This window comes from Carettochelys insculpta, chromosome 8, assembly GCF_033958435.1.
Source record: "Carettochelys insculpta isolate YL-2023 chromosome 8, ASM3395843v1, whole genome shotgun sequence".
NCBI lineage: Eukaryota > Metazoa > Chordata > Testudines > Carettochelyidae > Carettochelys > Carettochelys insculpta.
The window spans coordinates 55,160,786-55,183,539 of record NC_134144.1 but is presented as its reverse complement, the minus strand read 5'-3'; the positions used below and the strand labels follow the sequence as shown (position 1 = coordinate 55,183,539).

Genomic DNA, 22,754 nt, shown 5'->3' with positions numbered 1-22,754 from the left:
AGGGGAGTTCTACATTAGGTAGCAGGCTGACTAATACAAGTTTGATGTTAGTATATTTGGAGATATATTTGCCTAGTCTGAATTTAGTTTTAAACATGGAAATAGATCCAATTAGTAAGTTAAAATCCAAGTGTAAACAGCTCTGAGCACTTAGTACAGCTGAAACTGAGCAATAAATTGTAATTGGGAATATTTAACAATAGATTGCTTGGAATGCTACTTTCTACGTAACAGACACAAAATAATTCAGCAAAAATTGCCTGAAGGCTTCAATTACTCACTCTAACAGTACAGACTCATAAAGTACAAGTTGACTGTTTTTATAAGATTATGATGAATTTATATTTCAAGAATGTTGCACATACAGATTAGCTGAGAAAAAAGCAATATAAGACAGTCTATTACTGAGTCTTCTTTTTACCAACGGAAACAAATCCAGTGCATCTACCACATAAAATGTCCAAATGCTAACAGAAAGTGCCAGCTAAAATAAAGATTATTTCTAGAGCATCACTGCAATTCAGAATTCCATTTAGGATACTACAAAAGTTTGCCTCTGCCTTCACCAGAAAATTCAGAACTCTTGCCACAAAGCCTGGTTTGGTGAAATTATAGCCCAGTTTTAAAGTTAATTCTTCTTATAATTACTGACTTCTTGTAACAAGTCATTCTAGAGCAATGTAATGGGGATCCTCCCCCTGCAGTGGTCTAATGCAGTGCACCAATTAAGTTTCTGCATAGGCTTTCAGTAAATCCAGTAAGGGCAGTAGGTCAACAGAATTGCTGTGCCCCTGGGTAAAGTGGAATGAAGGGCAGCTTCACACTCCCAGAAAGGGCAAGGGCCTCCAGTGGAAGGGGTGGGGCAGCCAGCCCTCAGGGCCACTGGGACTGTGCTGTGCTTCAGCCCTCCCCTGCCAGCCCTCAGAGTCACCCAGAACCCACTGCTCTGTAATAGTAGTAGTGGCAGTAGAAGGTAACTTCAGGCCCTTTCATATTGCCAGTTGCCCCCTTTTCTTCCCCAACTCGGTTCACATGAATAAGGCTTGTGTGTATTGAGCAGTGTCCCTGAAGAGATCTAGTTTATATACTCCAAAGGCAGAGCACTGCCTAAGTAGGAACCTGGACTCCTCTCTAGAGCTGGAGACAGACTGAGTTCACCTTTATCTCCTTAAGTCTATTAATCCCACTTATGTCCATGTCTCATCCAAGAGACGCCTTGTTGACCCAGAATGTGGAGTCAAGCTCTGCTCATTAGCTGGGGAAGAATCTCTCTCCTCTTCAGCTATGGTCTCTGGAGGGCTCAATCAGTGATGACCATTTTTCAGAACAGCACAAAATTCCTTTGATCTTGGGCTTTGTGTGTTACCTGGGGAAGTCCACTGAGGGGGACCAAGTTTTGGAGAAACTTGGCATTCATAGCTCTTTCCTTACAGAGCATCCTCCACTTCAGAGCATTCTTTCCCAGCTTTCTTTCCTGGTGATTTCTCTGAAAATTTCACCCCTTAGATACAAATTTTTGTTCTGGGGACTGTTATTTCTGCCTAGGAAGCACTTTTCTCTACAAGATTCCACCAGTAATAGATTCCTACCTGGAGTCTTTTTCCCAGGTACCTTCTCCAACTGTTCTCTCCTGCCTGAGGTCACATCAGTTCTCATGAGGCTCAGATGTCCTAACTTAATTCTTGTTCTAATTTTTTTAACTAATTAACTACTCGTTGGTTACATAGGCAATCAGTAGTATTGAGGTGGATCTGCTATGGCCTATTTCCTTTAACAGAGACTGTCACTGGCAGGCTGAGATCATGACATTTCTCAAGTGCCAACTAACCTTTAATAAGCACCCAAAAGAAAATGAGATAATCTATCATTAATTTAGTGGTAAGTAATACTCAGGAATTGGTTCAAGAAGTATAGTAGAGCCAGTAAGTAACAGTGAACTTATAATTAAATAAATTAACAGCCTAGAGAGAGGAAAATGCAAAATAACTAGCAAAGTGACATGAACTTTTGAAAGAGGATTTTTTTAAGTGAGGCTGCTAGACAAAGATTCAAAAGTCACCAATAAATAAATTGAAATGCTACCTGGTTCCACCCTCATTTCCGCAATGACATAACTTGAATGTGTGGCAAGTCTCATCCCCAACTCTCTGCTCATCCCTCCTGCTCTTCTTGACAATTTGCAGATGATCTGTTGACCCCTTTCTCTAATAATACAAGCTTGCCTCCCTTTGCTTTATTCCCCTTAAGATATCACCACCACTTCTATCTTGCAGTTTTATGCTGATATATCTAACTCCATTCAACCCACTCCTAATATCCCATGTTCTCTTTGCCCAGTGGACATGAAATCTGAAACTTTTACTCACCCCAGACTCCTGAGAAATACAACTTTTCCAAAGTTAATTAAAACCCATTTCTCTTTCAAGTGCACATCCAGAGATTATATACTTTTCTATGAAGGATTAAAACACCACCACAATTTGCTTCACAACATGACAATGTTCAAAAACATCACAAGGAGCGTGACAACTCTTTAAACAAAGAAAGTGTATTTTACTTTGATTTTTATATTATGACTTTTTTCATTTACTACAACTTATTTTCTCATTCGAAAATGACATAAAAATAGTCTACACAATCTTGAAACAATTAACAGGACATGGATCAAAATTTGAAAGTATTCCAGTGAAAGGGAAACAAGGGCATACTATTTCCTCTCACCCACACATGCAGTGTAGCTTGTTTAGCACCTTAGCTAATACAAGCTGCATTTTTCCATGTCTTCTAAAGAAGAACATTTGACCCTTTAATTTTATTATCATATTGAGAGTCATTTAAACTGCTCTGCACAGTTCAGATAAGCACTGAAGAAACTGTTTCAGTCCACATTTAGTCCACCTTTACAAGGTTGTAATCAAGCAGTGTCCTAATCTTGTATATTTATTCCCTTTCTACTTTTTATCTTGTATAGCTTAGCAGATTTAGCTATTGAACTTACCTAGTTATCTCCAACTGTATAATTTATCTCTGTGTCTCATGACACACATGAAACTATACCGGCATGAGGGAAAAGGCTTGTTGAATATTTGCCATAAGAGGTCTAGTCTATGGATCGTGCAGTAAGATTTATTCCATGATTTGACAGTAAAGTCCCTGCACTGAATTATCTCTTATTTATATTCTTTATTCACATTTATATTCTTAAAACATACAAGGTAGCAAAAAAGCAATACTGAAAATTGGTTTTCAGAATGAAAAGCATTTTGCATTTCCTTTAATACCAATTTAATTATTTCAATAGTTTTTCTTCTCATGCTTACTTTGCATATTCATGCTTACTAATTATGATATCATAAAACAAGTGATAAAAGCACCCTAATTATAAGACTTGCTTTCTAAAACACAACATGGATAATGGGATATTTAAACACATAGAAGAAATAAAATCACCAGAAAGAAAATAGAATAATCCCCATCACCAGAAAGGAATAAAACATAAGAGATAATTTTGTCAGAAAGAGGGCTAATTGTTTATAGTCTTTCACATACTATACCCTAGCTAATATATCAACAGTATTACAAATAAATGTTAACATATTACATCAATGGGACAGGTTAAGCAATATTAACATTTAGTAGAAAGTGGTCAAATGTATATTTAGTTCTATCTGTATTTCTCTCCTTTACTATGAACTAAATTTTAAGGACCACATTCTCTTTCATTAGAAAGCTGGGATTCTGAGCAGAGATCTGTGGCCCACTTACCAACCACTTCACAAAGCAGCAAAAAAGTGGCTCTACTATCTGAGCACTCTCTCTTCAAATGAAACACATAAGAGGGCTCCATGAAGTCAGCTGACACATTTAGTTCTGCAATGGGTGCAGACAAGCCTCTGGAGATACATTGCAGACTGAGCATTGAGGGGTAGTGAACCTCATGCTTGGGTTCCCCTGTCTTTCCCTCCTATATCTAGAGTAGAGACATCCCCAACATAGCACATTAAGGCTACGTCTACACTAGTCCCAAACTTCGAAATGGCCACACAAATGGCCATTTCAAAGTTTACTACTGAAGCGCTGAAATGCATATTCAGCGTTTCATTAGCATGCGGGCGGCCGCGGCACTTTGAAATTGACGCGCCTCGCCGTTGTGTGGCTCGTCCTGACAGGGCTCCTTTTCGAAAGGACCCCACCTGCTTCAAAGTCCCCTTATTCCCATCTGCTCATGGGAATAAGGGGACTTTGAAGTAGGCGGGGTCCTTTCGAAAAGGAGCCCCATCAGGACGAGTCACGCGGAGGCGAGCAGCATCAATTTCAAAGTGTCGCGGCCGGCCGCATGCTAATGAAGCGCTGAATATGCATTTCAGAGCTTCATTAGTAAACTTCGAAATGGCCATTTGCTTGGCCATTTTGAAGTTTGGGGCTAGGGTAGACACGGCCTAAAAGACTTTCAAGGACAAAAAAATTAGGTCAAAATGTCTCTAGGAAAATTAACTTTAATTATAATCTATATACTATACATTACAGTCTTTTATGCTAATTAATAGTTTTAACAAATCTATTGTAACTCCCATTGACCCTAGTATCCAACTGCCAAACTACATTTCTGCTTCTAAACGTCCCCTCTGTTATTGACACATGAAAAAGAGTACTTTAAATATCACATAAAATAATTTCAGTATTAAAACAACCTTAAATAAAAAGAAATAGCATAAAGCGATATTTACCAACTGGGTCTTTTTGATTCTGAAAGAGTATTTTGCTATTACTGCCATCCATGTTTGCCATATTAACTGTATTCCCATCAGTCCAGTAAAGCTTCCTTAATAAGAAATAAAACTGATTGAAAATTTGGTTTCATATACACCATGTTCGAAACATATCATTTATGAAAAGATCATCGAATGACCAGGACATACAACGTTGTTACAGTCTGAATGACTGTACTACCTAGTTCAAAATAAGGCATATTATAAAGTCTTCCACAGTGAATGAAAGAGATTCTGTACAAAAGTTCTGAAGCACATGCAGTTAGTGGAAATGAAGTAGAAAGCAAAAAGGTAGCACCTGTACTTATGCTTTTCCCTATTATTTAGGCAAATGATTGTTGTGCATGTGCACCCACACACATACACATTTTTCTTGCTGACCTGCCATTATGAGGCATCTTAACGAAATGTCAGAAATAACTGTAATAAAATCTATACTATTGAGACTAAGACAATTAATTGTCATATCCAAGGTAGCCAATATTTTTTCTTAGTAGTCCTAATCATAAAGTCATGCACTGATAAGTCACCACACAGACTACATCTACACTAGCCCCCCACTTTCAAAAGGGGGATGCTAATGTGACAGTTCAGGATATGCTAATGAGGTGCCATAATGAATATGCAGTGCCTCATTAGAATAATGTGGGCCACGGCAATTCTAAAGTGCCTCTTCCAATCATGCGCGGCTCGTCTACACGGGGTCCTTTTGGAAAGGATCACACACACTTCGAAATCCCCTTATTCCTATTTGGTTATAGGAATAAGGAGATTTCAAAGTATGCGGGGTCCTTTCAAAAACGACCCCATGTAGACGAGCCACACGAGATCGAAAGAGGAACTTTAAAAGTGCCGTGGCCAACATTATGCTAATAAAGCAGTGCATATTCATTGCAGTGCTTCATTAGCATATCCCAAAGTGTCTCATTTGCATCCCCCTTTCAAAGGGGGGGGGTAGTGTAGACATAACCATAGTGAAAAATTCAAGGAATCTTTCCATATGGTATATGAAATCCCACCAGTTAAAAATAATCATACTTTACCCCCTGCCAGGGTGAACTGCAAGACACTGGGGTTTATCAATTCCATGGATGATTGAGGTTTTCAAAGAACCATCTAAATGTGCCACATTAATTTGAGTTTCATCAAACTCCGAGCTAATCCAGTACAAATTTCGTGACACCCAATCCACAGCAAGGCCTCTAATACTTTGAAGATCTGCAAAATGTGAAAGAGCAAATTAGTTTGGCTTGCTTTCCAAATAAATTATTTTCTGTTTTAGAGGAAAATAATTTATATTTAAATTTGTTAGCCAAATTGTTCAAGATTGCAATCTCATTCACTTATTAACCATTGTTAAAGCATGAATAATCATTAATGTTCTACTGCTGAGCCAGATGAAAGCCTAGAGCACCAATTAACATTGAAATTGCACTAAATCAGTAATTCTTAGCAAACACTAAGAAGTAAAAAATAGACATCAGTCATATTGTTCAAGGACAATAACCAAATATAGACTGTTTAAATGGTATAGAATTTTCCAGTTTAAGGGGAAATAATTTTAACACCTCTGCAACAGGTGTACTGTTTAAAAAACTTTAGTTTGACAGCGTGATTTGAAACAAATCACCCTACCTTAACCTTAGTAGACCAACTTTTACTTTTCTTCTTAATTTATACAGACTCCTTCATGATGCATGACAGATCCTCATGTTCATGCTAAGGGGGATGATGGTTCATAGGCAGAATGCGAAAAGCCTCCTCAAACAATGAGCCCAACTGTACTGATTGATTTATTGGGAGCCCTACATAATTCCTGAAATGCTATTTCTATGTAACATTATTGGATTTTAAAACGAACATTCAACCATTATTGCAATCACCATCCTAGTTTTACATGAAATCTTGTGACAAGTGGTCCAAGTGAGGTGTCTAATGAAAGCTAGTGATTTGCTGAATCTGTTTATGCTGTGTATATGTTTGTACCCTTTTTACATGTGAAGTTATAAGTATAGGTTCTGTGCTTGCAGTTGAAATTTTAATTTATGGGAGACCACAATAGGAGATGTGACAATCAATTGTGAAAGATAAAGTAGTACTTGATTCCTGATGAATTTGTCTGTGGACGTGTAGCCCAGGAGACTGGCAATAGCAGATAACCCAAAAAAAGTCATGGACAGGAGACCTGCTCATATGACAGGCTCCATGTTGGACATGCCTCCGTACAGGGAGGAAGGATGGATTTCCCTCCACATGGACAAGGGTATAAAGGGGACCCTGAGGTTCCTCCTCATTATGTTTTCAATCTGGCTTATCACTTCAGAAGCAGCTGTGCTATGAACTGAGCCCAGAAAGATTGCTGACCTATCCTATCAAAGGATGTACTCCAGAAATATTTAAAAGAGTAGCAATTCCACCACTGTTGCAAGTCTGCATCAAGAACTTTATGACTGATGCATAAAATTTGATTGTTTTATCAATTTTTACTTTCACCCTATTCCTTCTTTCATTTTATTTGTAAACCTTTAGATTTTAGATTGCGAAGGATTGGCACAGTGTGCTCTTTTGGGTAAGGTCTAAGGTAGTTATTGACCTGGGAATGCATCTGGTCCTTTGGGACTGGAAGAACCTGTTCAGATATGGTGAGATTGGCTTACACAACCTCTCATCTGTGTAAGGAGGGATACTGCTTGTAGTACAAGGGAATAGCTTGCATGAATTCTTGCTGGCCAGAGTGGCAACAGAAGTGCTCTTTGTCACTGGTTTGGTGCCTAATAGTGGAGGACACCCAATCTTGGGCTGTAAGAAGCCCTGTTTTCAGCAATTTGCCCCAATTTGTCTCTCTCAGCTGTACCCAGAAAAACCTCCAATATTACACCCTATTTTCTCAGCTTTAAGGAAGACCCTCAGCAAGAGAGTGTGGAATAACAACAAGCTGTACACTCACACCAAAATGCAAGTCTACAGAGCCTGCATCCTCAGCACCCTCCTTTATGGCAGCGAGACTTGGACCCTGTATGCCCGCCAGGAAAAGAGGCTGAACGTCTTCCACTTGCGCTGCCTCAGGCGCATCCTTGGAATATCATGGAAGGACAGAGTGACCAACACTGCCGTCCTTGAGCAAGCTGGAATCCCAACTATGCACACCCTCCTCAGGCAGCGTTGGCTCCGCTGGCTTGGCCACATCCACAGGATGAATGATGGAAGGATTCCAAAAGACATCCTGTATGGTGAGCTAGCCTCTGGCAAAAGACCTCCCGGACACCCCCAGTTGCTCTACAAAGATGTCTGCAAGAGAGACCTCAGAGAGGTAGACATCGAGCTGGACAACTGGGAAGAACTAGCAGATGACCGCAGCAGATGGAGACAGGGGTTACACAAGGGCCTTCAGAAAGGCGAGATGAGGATCAGACAGCTAGCAGAGGAGAAGCGAGCGCACAGAAAGCACACTAAGGACTTGCCAGACACCCATCACATCTGCAAGAGATGCAGCAAGGACTGTCACTCTCATGTGGGTCTTCATAGTCACAGTAGACGCTGTAAATGAAGTCCTCAATTGAAACTATAAAGGGTGCGATCCATAGTCTATGCAGACTGAAGGATGCCTACTACTAAGGAAGACCCTGGCAACATAGATACAGAATCCGTACCACTGGTCAGCACCTGAGTGAAAGAAACTACAAAGAAAGACTTCAAACTTGAGGCCTCCAAAACACCATGGCTATGGCTACACTAGCGAGTTTTGCTGACAAAACCCCACTTTTGTCGATAAAACTAGTGGAACGTCCACATACAAAATGCATTTTGTCAACAGTATGTTGACAAAAGTCAGCACTTCTGCTGACAACCTTCTGCCACTCCCAGATGAGGAAGAGTGCCTTTTGTTGACAGGATATATTGACAAAAAAGCTGTGTGAATGCTCTGGGTGGGGGACTTTTCTCAACAGACAGGGCATCCAAGACCATGGGCAGCCCTGTCTGCTCTGCTTCCAGGTGCCTGCTTTGTTGAGAAAGCAAAAATCTAAAAACCCTACCACTGGCCAAGGGGATCTCAAAATTAATGCATATATGTTACATATATATGGACAGAGGCCTCATGCTGCAGAATTTCAGATCCCACTGGAAGGCTGTGATACTGGGCCATATGAGTAACTTCAAACATTTGCAACGTGGTGATAAAAACACTTTGTGGCTCCACCTGGCCTGCCTGGACCGTCCTCTTTCTCAGTCAATTATGACTAAAATAATGGTGTTTCCTGTGGACTCTGAAGTCTTATCACATTTCTCTAATTTTCCCTTATATTACTCATAATTGACTGAGAAAGAGGAGGGTCCAGGCAGGCCAGGTGGAGCCACAAAGTGTTTTTATCACCACGTTGCAAATGTTTGAAGTTACTCATATGGCTCAGTATCACAGCCTTCCAGTAGGCTCTGAAATTCTGCAGCATGAGGCCTCTGTCCACAAGTGGGAATCATGCAGAAAATACCTTAAAGTAAAACTGATCCTTGGTCTCTCTAAAATCTGTTGTCAAGCAGAGATTCCTAACCTGATTTGAAATAGTTTGGAAATATTTCAAAGACTTGAAAACTTTTGCTCCTTTTGGAAAGGGGTCTTAGAGCCTACTGGCCTCTGAGGAAGTTGAACAAAATGACTGTCATTGTTCTGTATCCTTGAACTGAATCCTTTTGCTGTCAAACTTTTTGCTTTATCTCTGACATAAAAAAGCAGATGAAGTTGAATTCCAGACACGTTCTGGCACTACAAATGTTGCAAGCATTTTTATTCAGGTCAAATTGCATCTAGTCTATAAAGAAAAGATAATTTGCAATATGAACCGTAGCAGAAAACAGATACAAAGAGAAAGAGAATACATTGTCCACCAAATTCTTTTACAAGAACTGATCTCTGTGGTCTTTGACTTGACCACTGTTGATTCTATTACCACATTTATGAAGACTGTGGGAAACATGACATTGATACCTCTAGCTCAGCCCAGAACATGCTTATATTTTGCTGAAAAGAATTATTTAGCAGATTGCAGAGGGATGATTAGTTTAGATTTCCTCTGGACCTACAACAGTGTTGTTAATGTTAAAATGTTTGGTGCTCCTCAATGGAGATAATTTTTTCTGAAGCACAATGAGACCAGTAAGCTTTAGAAATATCAGTATTTCTAAAGAAGGATATTGGTGTTTCTACAGAAGGATGAGGAGTACAGCTGAGGATGCATTATTCACCTAGCCACCCATGATTCTTCTCTGGAAGAATAACTTAGTAGTAGATCATATGAATACATGTTATGTAAGTAATCTATTATCTTTTTTTTCAGTTTCCTTGTTTACTGTGATAAGAACAGCAGGTCACTAATGAAAATAGAGAAAAACCAATACAGCATTAAAGCATCAAATAAAGATGGAGCAACTAATTAAGGAATTCACGTGCAAACATCTGGATGAAAATTAGGTGATAGAAACAGCCAACATGGATTTGTGAAGAACAAATCATGCCAGATCAATCTGATAGCTTTTTTTGACAAGATAAGAAGCCTTTTGGATAAGGGAGAGGCAGTGGATGTGGTATACCTACACTTTAGTAAGGCATTTGACACGGTCTTGCATGATATTCTTATCAATAAACTAAACAAATACAACTTAGAAGGAGCCACTATAAGGCGGATGCATAACTGGCTGGCTAACCATTCTCAGAGAGTAGTTATTAATGGTTCACAGTCACACTGAAAGGGCGTAACAAGTAGGGTTATGCAGGGATCTGTTTTGGGACAAGTTCTATTCAGTATCTTCATCAACAGTTCAGATATTGGCATAGAAAGTATGCTTATTAAGATGACACCAAGCTGGGAGGGGTTGAAACTTCTTTGAAGGACAGGCTCATAATTCAGAATGATCTGGACAAACTGGAGAAATAGTCCGAAGTAAACTGGATGAAGTTTAATAAGGACAAATGCAAAGTACTCCATTTAGGAAGCAACAATCAGCTTCATCTACATAGAATGGGAATGGACATTCTAGAAAGAAATACTGAAGCAAGGGATTTAGGGGTCATAGTGGACAACAGGCTAAATATGAGTCAACATTTTGAAGCTGTTGCCAAAAAAACAAACATGATTCTGTGTTTAAGAGGAGTGTTGTGAGCAAGACACAAAAAGTCATTCTTCCTCTCTATTCAGTGCTCACTGAGCCTCAGTTGGAGTATTGTGTCCAGTTCTAGGCACCACATTTCAAGAAAGATGTGGAGGAATTGGAGAAAGCCCAGATAAGAGCAACAAGAATTATTAAAGGTCTAGAGAACATGAGCTATGAGAGAAAACTTAAAGAACTTGTTTAGTTCAGAAAAGAGAAGACTTAGAGGGGACATGATAGCAGTTTTCAAGTACCTCAAAGAGGGTTACAAGGAGGAGGAGGGAGAAAAATTGTTCTCCTTGGCCTCTGAGGTTAGGACAAGGATCAATGGGCTTAAACTGCAGCAAGGGAGGTTTAGATTAGACATTAGGAAAAACTTCTTAACTGTCAGGGAGGTTAAACACTGGAATAAGTTAGCTAGGGAGGTTGGGGAATCTCCATTGTTGGAGATACTTAAGAGAAGGTTAGACAGACACCTATCAGGGATGATCTAGATGGTGCCCTCCTGGTCCTGCCAAGAGGGCAGGGAACTGGACTCACTGGCTTCTGGAGGTCCCTTCCAGTTCTAGTGTTCTATGATTCTATGATTCCATGGCTTCTTGAGGTTTCCCTCCCCACCCCCGACTTCTAATCTTTCTAGGAACATAGGATTGTTTGTATTTGTTCTGTTCAGGCATAAGGGACTGGTGACAGAGAAGGGTTTAATCGGCAGAAGCACATCCACGTGGCCTCTGCAGTACCAGCACCCCCTTCTGCCATCACCGATCTCTTGCATGGCTATGGTAACGAGCTTCAGGAGTAGGCAAATAAGCAGCCATTTGAAATCCTGAGAACCTCAGTTTTCATAGCTCTACTGGCAGCAGTGCTGAGCAGAGCTCTGTGTAGCTGCAGCCTATATGTTTTATGCCTCTACAGTGATTAAAACAAATCTGGAATATGTTAGTATTGCTCTATTAATAAACAAAATTGTTCTGAATCAATTCAAAGTACAAGCCATCAGAAATGTGGCGAAATGTAAATATTCCATAGTTAGTACAAAAGTAAATTTATTATAATGAATGATTAACACTTTTCAATAAACATTTTGTTGCTCACCTCGTGAGATAACTGTTTCTAAACCAGTCCCATTGATAAAAGCTCGCTTGATTGTTTGTGTTTTTATGTCTGTCCAGTACAAGCGTTCCTCTACTGCATCAAAATCTATGACTGTTACATCATCAATGTCTGGGACAGTGAAGGCAGTGATGAAATTGAAGTATGGGTTCTCTATATCCACACCCCTTATTTCTGAACGTCTGGCATAAAGAAGAAATTTCTTCATTTCTGTAAGAAAAAAGGGAAAAGTTCATTCCTTAATTACAACTGACTGAATTGAAAGTTATCCACTAAATATTGTTTTACAAATTTTAAACAATGTTTATATCCATGCTGTAAGAACAATATTTTGTATGCAAATCTGTTAATACAATGTACAGAAACCTACTACAGAGTAGTAATATGTATTAATTAACCCATATTAAAAATATTTTAAAGTATATCTCTATAGCCTTGCAAATTTCCAAAGAAAGACCAGACTAGAAGTAACATTTTAAAACTATTAGCTCCCTGAGGCCATGTCACACAGAGGTGTGAAAACTCTGACTGATGCAGTTTTCTACTTCTGTGTGGACAGCACTATGTCTATGAGCAAACATCTCCTGTTGAGATAGCTGCCACCTCTTGCAGAGGTGGATTTACTACACCAACAGGAGAAACTTTCCTGTGGATGTACTACAGGTTGAACCTTTCTAATCCAGAACACTCTCATCCAGCAACATAGAGAAGTTACTCACCTGTGTAGTAACGATGGTTCTTCGAGATGTGTCCCCGTGGGTGCTCCACAGTAGGTGTTGGGCCCACCCCGGCGCCGCAACTCGGAAAATCTTCAGCAGTCTCCGTCGGGTCGCGCATGCGCCGATGTGCGTCGGCTCTTCGCGCGCTTACGGTCACGTGCGCGATCCGGTCCCCACCAGTTCCTGATCAACCGCTCCGGACGCCCCTGAAAAAACACACAAACAGAGCTCCGAAGTGGGGAGGAAAGGGTGGGTAGTGGAGCACCCACGGGGACACATCTCGAAGAACCATTGTTACTACACAGGTGAGTAACTTCTCTTTCTTCTTCGAGAGGTCCCCATGGGTGCTCCACAGTACGTGACTACCCAGCAGTAACCCCCGCTGAAAAAGGAGGTGGGTACCCAATTTATGCACAGCTTGCCCATGAAAGGACTGCTGTCGACAGGCATGTATCCTCATCAAGCATCCTGTGCATGGCGTAGTGCTTGGTGAAGGTGTCATAGGAAGACCACGTCGCCGCTCTGCAGATATCTCTCAGTGCGATGCCTTTGAAGAAGGCCGTTGCCGCCGCCATCGCCCTAGTAGAGTGGGCTCTTGGCGAAACTGGCAGAGGAGTCTTGCAAATCTCGTAACACAGTCTTATGCAAGACACAATGTGATTTGAAATCCTCTGTGAAGATAGTGCTTCTCCTTTTGACCTGGATGCAATGGACACCAGGAGTCTGTCCGTTTTCCAGAAAGGTTTAGTTCTATCGATGTAGAAGGCCAGTGCCCTTCTTACGTCAAGTAAGTGCAACCGTGCCTCTTCATTTGAGTTGTGAGGCTTAGGATAGAACGAGGGCAGCACTATTGGTTCGTTGATATGAAAGTCTGAAGAGACCTTCGGAACGAAGGCTGGGTGTAATCGTAAGACCACCGCTTCCTTTGAGAAGATCGTGCAGGGTGGTGTGGACATTATGGCCATGAGCTCACTCACTCTGCGAGCTGACATGATTGCCAGGAGGAAAGTCGTTTTAATAGTAAGTAGTCGAAGGGGGACCATAGCCAATGGTTCAAAGGGCAGTCCCGAGAAGGTGTGTAGAACTAGGTCTAAACTCCATGACGGCGGTATTGGTTTCCGAGGGGGGTACAGATTCACCAACCCCTTTAGGAAACGCGAGACAACAGGATGGGCAAATGTGGTTGATCCATTCCCTTCGTGCCGAAACGCTGATATAGCCGCCAGATGCACCTTTATAGAGGATAGCGAAAGTCCGTTTTGTTTGAGTTGTAGCAAATAATCCAGAATCGTAGGTATGGTGGCGTCCTGGGGTATTAGTTGCCTGGAGGAACACCATTCGGAAAAACGCAACCATCTGTGCTGATAAGTCTTTCTGGTGGAAGTTCTCCGACTACATTCAAGGACTTGTTGTACTCCCTCTGAGCATGTAGTCTCTAAGGCGCTTAGCCATGGATTAGCCATGCTTGTAGCCGAAGTCTCTTCGGGTGCGGGTGCAGTATTGACCCCCGAGCCTGAGTGAGAATGTCCGGTACTGTCGGTAGGGGAAATGGCCGATGTTGAGCCATGCACAAGAGCAATGGGAACCACTGTTGCCGGTCCCAGGTTGGGACTATGAGTATCATACGTGCTTTCTCCCTTCTGGCCTTCTCCAAGACCTTGTGTATAAGTGTCGTGGGAGGGAATGCATAAAGTAGAGGGCCCTTCCATGGGATCATGAAGGCGTCCCCCAAAGACTCCTGTCCCATGCCCGCTCTGGAGCAGTACTGGGGACATTTCTTGTTTTCTCGGGTGGTGAACAAGTCAATTTGGGGAAAACCCCATCTGCGGAACACTTGGTGAAGTAGGTCTGAACAGATCTGCCACTCGTGAGTGGGCGCAAAGTGTCTGCTGAGTTGGTCCGCCTTGACTTTGTGGACCCCCCAGTAGGTATGAAGCCTTTCTGATTATATTGTTGGCGATGCACCAGTTCCAGAGTCGGACCGCCTCCGCACAAAGCGTACGAGACCTGGCTCCCCCGTCGGTTTATATAAAACATGGTGGTGGTGTTGTCGGTATTCACGCCAACTATTTTTCCGCGCAGATAATTGTGAAAATGCCTGCATGCATTGAACACTGCCCTGAGCTCTAATATGTTTATGTGCAGTGTCTTCTCCGCGGGGGACCATAATCCTTGAGTGGTTTTGTTGTCCATGTGAGCCCCCCATCCCATATGGGAGGCATCTGTTGTAATGAACACAGTAATTTGCGGTTGGCAGAAGGGCACCCCTGTTAGGAGATTCTTGGGGTTTCCCCACCATGTTAGCGAGCTTCGTGCCTCTGTTGTAAGTGACACCCTCTTGTGGACGGTGTGGATTGAGGGTTTGTATATGGTTGCCAACCAATGCTGCACTCCTCGCATATGCAGCCTGGCGTTTTGCACCACAAACATGGTGGTTGCCATATGCCCTAACAGTTGTAAGCATGTGAGAACTGGAACAGTGGGGCTGTACGTTAGTAGTTATAAGAGAGATTCAATGGCACGAAAACGAGCCTCGGGTAAATACACCCTTGACGTGACTGAGTCTATCCGAGCCCCTATAAACTCTATATTTTGCGTGGGGTCGGTCTTTGATTTTGAGAAATTGATGATGAGGCCCAGTGAGGTAAATGTGTTTGTGGTGATGTGTATCATCCGTAATACCTCCGCCCGGGAAGTTCCCTTTAGCAGGCAATCGTCCAGGTACGGGAAAATGAAAACTCCCTGGCTGTGTAGGTGTGCTGACACCACCGCTATGGTCTTGGTGAAGACTCTGGGTGCTGAAGAGAGTCCGAATAGGAGGACTCTGTACTGGAAATGATCTGTGCCCACAAGGAACCGGAGGAAACGCCTGTGGGCTGGATGAATTGCGATATGAAAATACGCATCCTGTAAGTCGAGGGCTGCAAACCAATCACCATGGTCTAGTGCCATGATTATTGAAGCCATCGTAGTCATTTTGAAGCGCTGTTTGTGTAGGTACTGGTTCAGTGCGCGTAGATCCAAAATGGGTCTCCACCATCCTGTCTTCTTTTCCGTCAGGAAATACCTGGAGTAGAACCCTTTGCCTTGAAATTTTTCCGGTACTCTTTCCACCGCCCCTATGAATAGGAGGTGGTCCACCTCCCGCCTTAATTCCGGTAGGTGAGAGGGGTCTCTGAGAAGGGGTGCAGTGGGAGGATTTGTTGGAGGTAAAGACTGGAAGGGGATCATGTATCCTGTGTTTACAATCTCCAATACCCACTTGTCTGACGTGATGCTTTTCCATTGTGGGTAAAATGGCTTGAGTCGGTGATGGAACATGTGCTGAGATTGGCACTGAGGTACAGTCTTGGCTTCGCGGCCCTCGACATACCCGTCAAACTTGCTGTCTTGCACTTTGCCCTGCGGAGGTATTGCCCTGCTGAGGCCGGCGCCTAGGGCCCTTATAATGTGTTTGTTGATGACATCCCTGATCACACCCCCGTTGAAATTGGGTACATTGCTGTTGGTTACCATAACGGCATTGCTGAGGATAAAATTTCTTCCTTCTGAACGGTGGGGTATATATCCCCAAAGTCCGAAGTGTCACTCTGGAATCTTTGCTCGAGTGTAGGACTGAGTCGGTCGATTCAGCAAACAATTTTATTTTGTCGAAGGGGAGGTCTGCAATTTTGACCTGTAACTCCTTTGGAATGCCGGATGTGTGAAGCCATGACTCTCTCCGCATTACCACTGCCGTGGCCACGGCGCGGGCCGCTGTGTCCTCCACATCCAGTGCAATCTGCACGCCCGCTTAAGCAGCCGCGTAGCCCTCTTGCACAATTGCCTTAAGAATTGGCCTTTTATCCTCCGGAAGGAAGTCCATGAGGGCAGTAAGCTTGGAATAGTTGTTGAAATTGTGCTTCAACAAATGAGTGGCATAGTTGGCCATGCGGAGCAACAGAGTAGAGGAGGAGTAGGCTTTTCTACCCAGAAGATCCAGCTTCTTTATGTCCTTGTCCTATCCCCCAGATTTGTACTGGGACGATTTGGACCTGTGTTGGGACGATTCAACCACTAGCGAGTTTGGCTGTGGATGACTAAATAGAAATTCCATACCTTTTGCTGGGACGAAGTACTTTTTGTCTGCTCTTTTGTTGGTAGGTAGAGCGGATGCTGGAGTCTGCCATATATTAGTGGCTGCCTCCATGATTGCATCGTCCAGAGGAATAGCAATTTTAGAAGAAGATGGAGGCCTGAGGTTTTTAAGGAGTCTGTGGTGTTTCTCCTGCACCTCCGCCACTTGAATATCTTGGGATTGAGCTACTCGTTTGAACAGCTCCTGGAACTGTTTCAGGTCATCTGGGGGAGAAATGTCTCCAGGGACCACGGCCTCGTCTGGCGAGGATGAGGAGGTATCACAATGGTATTTCTCCTCCAATTCCTCTGGATCCTGGCTGTATTGATGTGATTGCCTTTGTGGAATTTCGAGGTGGGGTTCAATGTCTTTAGACCCAGCCTCTGATTGGGGAACTCGTGGTGTTCCCCCAGGTGGAAGTAGAACACTGTGGAGTTGAGGGGTGGTTGACGGGGATCCATAGTGAGACGTCGACCTCCTATGCTGACGCCCCACATAATGATGGCGGTCGTAGCAACAGGGACAGGGGCCCGGCAATGGAGACCTGGACCATGACCCAAGGATGTAAGGGTGGTGCCTGGAATGTCGAGACCTCCGAGATGATACCGACGTACGAGGAGAGCCTCTGTGAGAAGACTTGTAGGGATCTCTGCTAGATGATGGAGAAAAGCATGCAGACCCCTGGGATGGACTCCGAAGAAAAGGAGAAGGACATCTGTGGCAGGCTGAAGGTGTTGCTGCCCGTCGAATCTCTGGTGGTGATCGTGGTGACAGAGGCAGCACAATTACCTCAGGAGAGGGGCTGCGGTGCCTGGTCTTCGTTTTAGCCTTTACCCTCTCGGGTGGTCTTATCGGTGAACTTGGTACCGGAGCAGGTGTCATGCTGATTTCCACTGCTCTCGGTGCCGCTGTTGCTGGTGCCATCGTCGCCGGTGCCGTCGTCCTCTGTGCTGTCGATCCCGGTGCCGTCGTCATTGGTGCCAATGTCCTCGGTGCCGTCATCTCCGGTGCCTCTGGGGAAGTCTCGATCGGTGCTGCAGTAGCCGGTGCCGGACTGACTAGTGCCCGCACGGCTCTCGGTGCTGTCTCCCCGGTAGCTGCAGGGCCTTGAGTGGTTGCATGCGCCGCGGCTTTACCAGTGGAGGAAGCCAGCGTGCGTGGGCCCTTTGTTACACTCGTCCCGCTCCCAACAGTAAGGGGCAGGGATCGAGTAGGCGAGGCTCTTCTTTTCTTCTGCGCAGAGGAGGTCAAAGAGGCAGCCTTCCTCTTGTGCGATCCTGAAGAGCCCTCTGCATGTGTTGTCTCCGATGAGGCAGGCTGAAGTGCTTTGTCAACTAGTAGCATCTTCAGCCTCATTTCTCTATCTTTTCTAGCTCTATTAGTCAACTTGGAACAATGGGAGCACTTCTGGGGAACGTGCGTCTCCCTGAGGCACCGTGTGCATCTGCTATGGCCATCCGAAGCAGGCATGGCCTCCCGGCAAGATTCACACTTCTTAAAGCCGGGGGATGGCATTGTTAAAACTTAACTCTGAGTCCTTAGGTGCTAATAGCACACTTAACAGTCTATTAGGTGATGTTAATAACCGTTGGCCTTTGAAGGCTGACAAACAAAAGCAGCGGGCCCGCCCGGAGGCGGCCGCTGCGGTTTTAAGATAGTCTTTAGCTTTTAACAACTTTTAACAGAGTAACTAACTATAATAACTATAGAACTGCTAACTATGAACTGTTAAAAACTATTAACATGAGAAAAAATAAGATTTATCTGTCTCAGGCGTTGGAGCCAGAGAGGATTCCGTCTGCAGCCGTTAGCGGTTGAGAAGGAACTGGCGGGGACCGGATCGTGCACGTGACCATAAGCGCACGAAGAGCTGATGCGCATCGGCGCATGTGCGACCCGATGGAGACTGCTGAAGATTTTCCAAGCTGCGGCGCCGGGGCGAGCCTGACACCTACTGTGGAGCACCCACGGGGACCACTCGAAGAAGAACCATAATTCAGCATGATTTTAGTTAGCCAGATGATCATTTATCAGGGGTACGACCAAATTTCCCATGGTCCCATAAAGTTTGTTTACAGCCACCAGTCCTGGCTCTCAGTTTTCTGTGCTGTTATTTAGCTATAATTTACCCTAAATGTCTTCTAGGAGCCCAATAAGAAGTGGAGATATTGGTGATGTGCTAGAAAATATTGACCTCCAAGGGCCCAGCAAATTCTCTTGTACAGCACTGGTAAGGTTCCAAAGGTGCCAGATGGGAAAAGTTCAACCTGTAGTGTCTCCACCGAAATGCCACAGCAACAGAACTGCATGGGGTAGCCAAATCACTTTTGCATTTGTCACCCAGACCTATTCACATGCGCACCTATGTAATGCTAAATAATAGTTGAAATTTCTGGAAAATCACTTGTCCATGGGGGAAGAATTACAAGCAGAAGTAGCTACAAGAAGATCTGCAAAAATGCACTGATTACAAATGGATGAGAGAAAAGCAGGGGGAAAACAGAGAAGTGGTCCATTGTTCCACTGAATCCAGTAACAAATTAGACAGTTGTGTTAGTGTATGATACATAAATAGCATAGATCAAGGGCAGAACAGAACCTTTTGTCTTGTCTCTAAACTACTTGCAACATTTTAGAGTATCAGTGTATGAATTGGGGAATAAGTACTGTTTTCATGAACATATTTTGGTATAACAAAAATGTTATTCAAGAAAGCTCCTACACACTCTTAGGTACTGAAGAGTGCATTATAAGCTTTTACTAAAAATGAACAAAAATTGTTGACATTCTGAGGCTATTACACAGCTTTGTTCATAATCTTTATACACACATGCCCATCCCCTGCAAGGTTACCTGTTTTATGCATGTTCTTTATTTTAGGTCTTAATCTCCCAAAATTATGCTAAGACGACTTCAGAAGAGCAGGCAGAGATTAAAGCTATTAAATATTTTTGTTATGTCACCATTTTCTGATACGCACCTTGCCCTTATAAATCTTCCTGTACTACAGGGATAAGTTCTACTAACACAAGACATAAATAAGTAATAGAAAAAATTGAACACGTTTATAAATATCAAAGTTCCATATACAGCATATATTAAAATAATCTATCCATGCTCATTAAGTAGGTATACCTTCAAAATTATCACTAAAACCATTGTGCAGACCATTTCAAAGATTATTAATCTCATTCTGTCCTGTTTAAAATGTAAACTCGAAGGAAATAAGACAAAATTTGGTTTCCAGAAAAAACAAATAAGAAACTTACCGTAACATGTTTTCTTGTCTGTGGACAGTTTCATTAGATGAGGACATGTGCATGCAGCACTTCTATTGTAGTTGATCAGACACATATGAGAACATGGACCTCTGCCATTGTTAGCAGCACAGGGATTAGAAACTGGAATTATAGAATGAGAATTAATAGTGAATAGAATAAACAGTATAAATAAAAACAACCTCCTGAGGCCAGGAATTAATCTCCCATCTATTTTCCAAGAATGTGACCATGTAACTCCTAGAGGTGTCATTTCTACGATGTTTACATCTCACAAATAATTACAATTCACTTTACAAATTTAGAGTTCACTTCATTAACCACTGAAAACAAAACAAATAAAATACTGGTGAAGAAACAGCCAAAAAACATACATAAGAAGCATTATCTCATAGATGCAAGTGATATCTACACTAGAGTTTTGTTGACAGAAAGAGCCTTCTAACTCATAACTCAAAAAGAAGCCTCCATAACTCAGGGAGTGTCTACCTACACAAATCGTTCTGTTGACAGTGTTTTGACAGAACTCTGCATTTGTCTCGATGGTGTCATCCCTCAAAAATTTGAGGAATAACACTCTGTTGACAGAATTCTGTCCACAGAACCACAGTGTAGATGCTTCTGTTGATGGAGAGGGTTTCTGGTTCACCGGGAGGCCCCGTTTGCAGAGTGTCTGGCCAGCTGTTCTGTCTATAGAGGGCAAGGCAGTCTGGCTGCTCTCTGTTGACAGACAGGATGGCTTTGTTGATCTACTTTTGTGCACAGATGCACTCTCTCAAGAGACGTTACTGTTGATGGATGCTACTAATGTAGACAGCCAGTTAGACAGAAAAATACACAGATACACATGAAGGGAAGTGAGCAACAATGTCTCCAGTTGAATTTGCAAAGAGTACGATAAGCAGTAGAACCTAATTATCCATGAGGGATCTTGGCTTGAACACGGAGTTTAAAACTGTGTGTGTGGTCTTCACAAATGAATATCTTTATTATAAAAGCTGACCATAAATCCACAGGAAAATGCCCCTTTATTTCCTAAAACAATCAGCATTATGAAATATTTCTTTAAAAATTATATGTATATTTAAAGTAATATCACTTTTTTCAAGTATCTGTATACTCCTTTGTGAAAATTAAAAAAGATAGATAAGTTAAATAAATAATACACAATAAGAAGTATGGAAAATTTGGAATATCACTAGAGAAAAACCCCGGGGCACCTAAATTCTGTCATCAAATGAGGAAAGTTGTCAGGTTCTCAGTCCATTACAACCCCCAGCCTGCCACCACTCATTGCCAGCTGATGCTCCAGAATGTTAAAATTTGTTTTAAGGAAAGACAAGTATGTCTCTAGTGCTTATAATTGTAGAAAACAATCATAATGTACCACAGATGTAGATGAATGTTGTCATGTATGCCTATGTCTGCAAAAATACTGACACAAGTTTGAAAAGGTATGAACAATGTCTATGAATCTTAATGGGGTATTAGATATGCAGTCCAATGACATCTGTTTAAAAGTAAAAAAATGACTATTTCAGAAGTGATCAAAGCAAATAAGACAATGATCATATATTGAAGCTCTATTTAGTTACTTGTGCTTTACACACTTTGGCTGCATCTAGATTCAGTCCAGCTGCTAACAGCATGATGCAAATGAGGACTCACGAAATTGCAAATATACACTCATTTGCATATTTACAAAGCTCATTTCCTTATGGATGGCAGAAAACAAGCAATGTGGACATGGTTCTGTGGCAAAAATGCCCTCTGTCACCAGCACCTTACCCCAGAATTCTGCCGGATTTTTTTTTTTTGCTGGCAGAACCATGTCTACACTGTCCCCCCCCCAAATATGCAAATAATCCTCATAAATATGGAAATGAGTAACCATTTGCAATTTTGGAAGCCCTTATTTGCATCATGCTGCCAGGACCTAGACTGAATCGAGATGACTGAATCCAGATGCAGCCAAAGTCTATAAGCTGTATTTAGGAAAGTACTAACAATTTTTCCCCCACACTTTGACTTCTCAGTACACCAGCACCTTTGCTGCTGAAAAGCTTTGTCTTATTTTTGCAATATTTGCAAAAACCCAAAAGCTTTCCATTATTTCCAGGGTCTCTTAAGCCAGTACTAGTTTAAAGAATGACAACCCCCAAACAGTATCAATTATGAATGAATTTAACATAATGCACTGTCAATTATATTCGTGCTAAGTAGACTTCTCACAGATTATACCATTCAAAGAAATATAACTACAGTATTTTCAAAATCAAGTTAAATAGACCTTTGATTCAAGTAGTGCTGCCTGGATATAAACAGCTGCCAGAAGAAAATGCTTGCAGTGAGCAAGTTTTATTGGTCCTACCCTCCCCCCATACCCCCCTGGCAAATTTGTGCTACACATTATTCACTATCTACTGGCAGCTTAATTATTTCCATATACGCAAATATAGCGATTCCTTGGTCGTGTCATGAGTGCAGGCTACTGGACTAAAGGACCTCTCAAGGTTCCTTCCAGTTCTAGTATTCTGTGGTCCAGGAACAGCATATTCTAGGACAACGTAGGGTTTTTCTGGTAGAATTCATACCTTACACAGTACTATAATAATCT

The 22,754-nt window shown here is 42.4% G+C and overlaps 1 protein-coding gene across 1 annotated transcript in view; it reads right to left on the bottom strand.

Annotated features, from left to right (window-relative positions):
• The window catches only part of LRP1B (LDL receptor related protein 1B), a 1,349,009-nt gene that overhangs the window by 411,885 nt on the left and 914,370 nt on the right, over positions 1-22,754 (bottom strand). Inside the window, exons 28-31 of the mRNA XM_075000767.1 lie at positions 20,129-20,260; positions 12,006-12,233; positions 5,813-5,987; positions 4,728-4,822 (exon numbers count right to left, since the gene is read on the bottom strand). Coding sequence (XP_074856868.1) covers positions 4,728-4,822; positions 5,813-5,987; positions 12,006-12,233; positions 20,129-20,260 — 630 coding nt within the window. The remainder of the gene's footprint in view (positions 1-4,727; positions 4,823-5,812; positions 5,988-12,005; positions 12,234-20,128; positions 20,261-22,754) is intronic.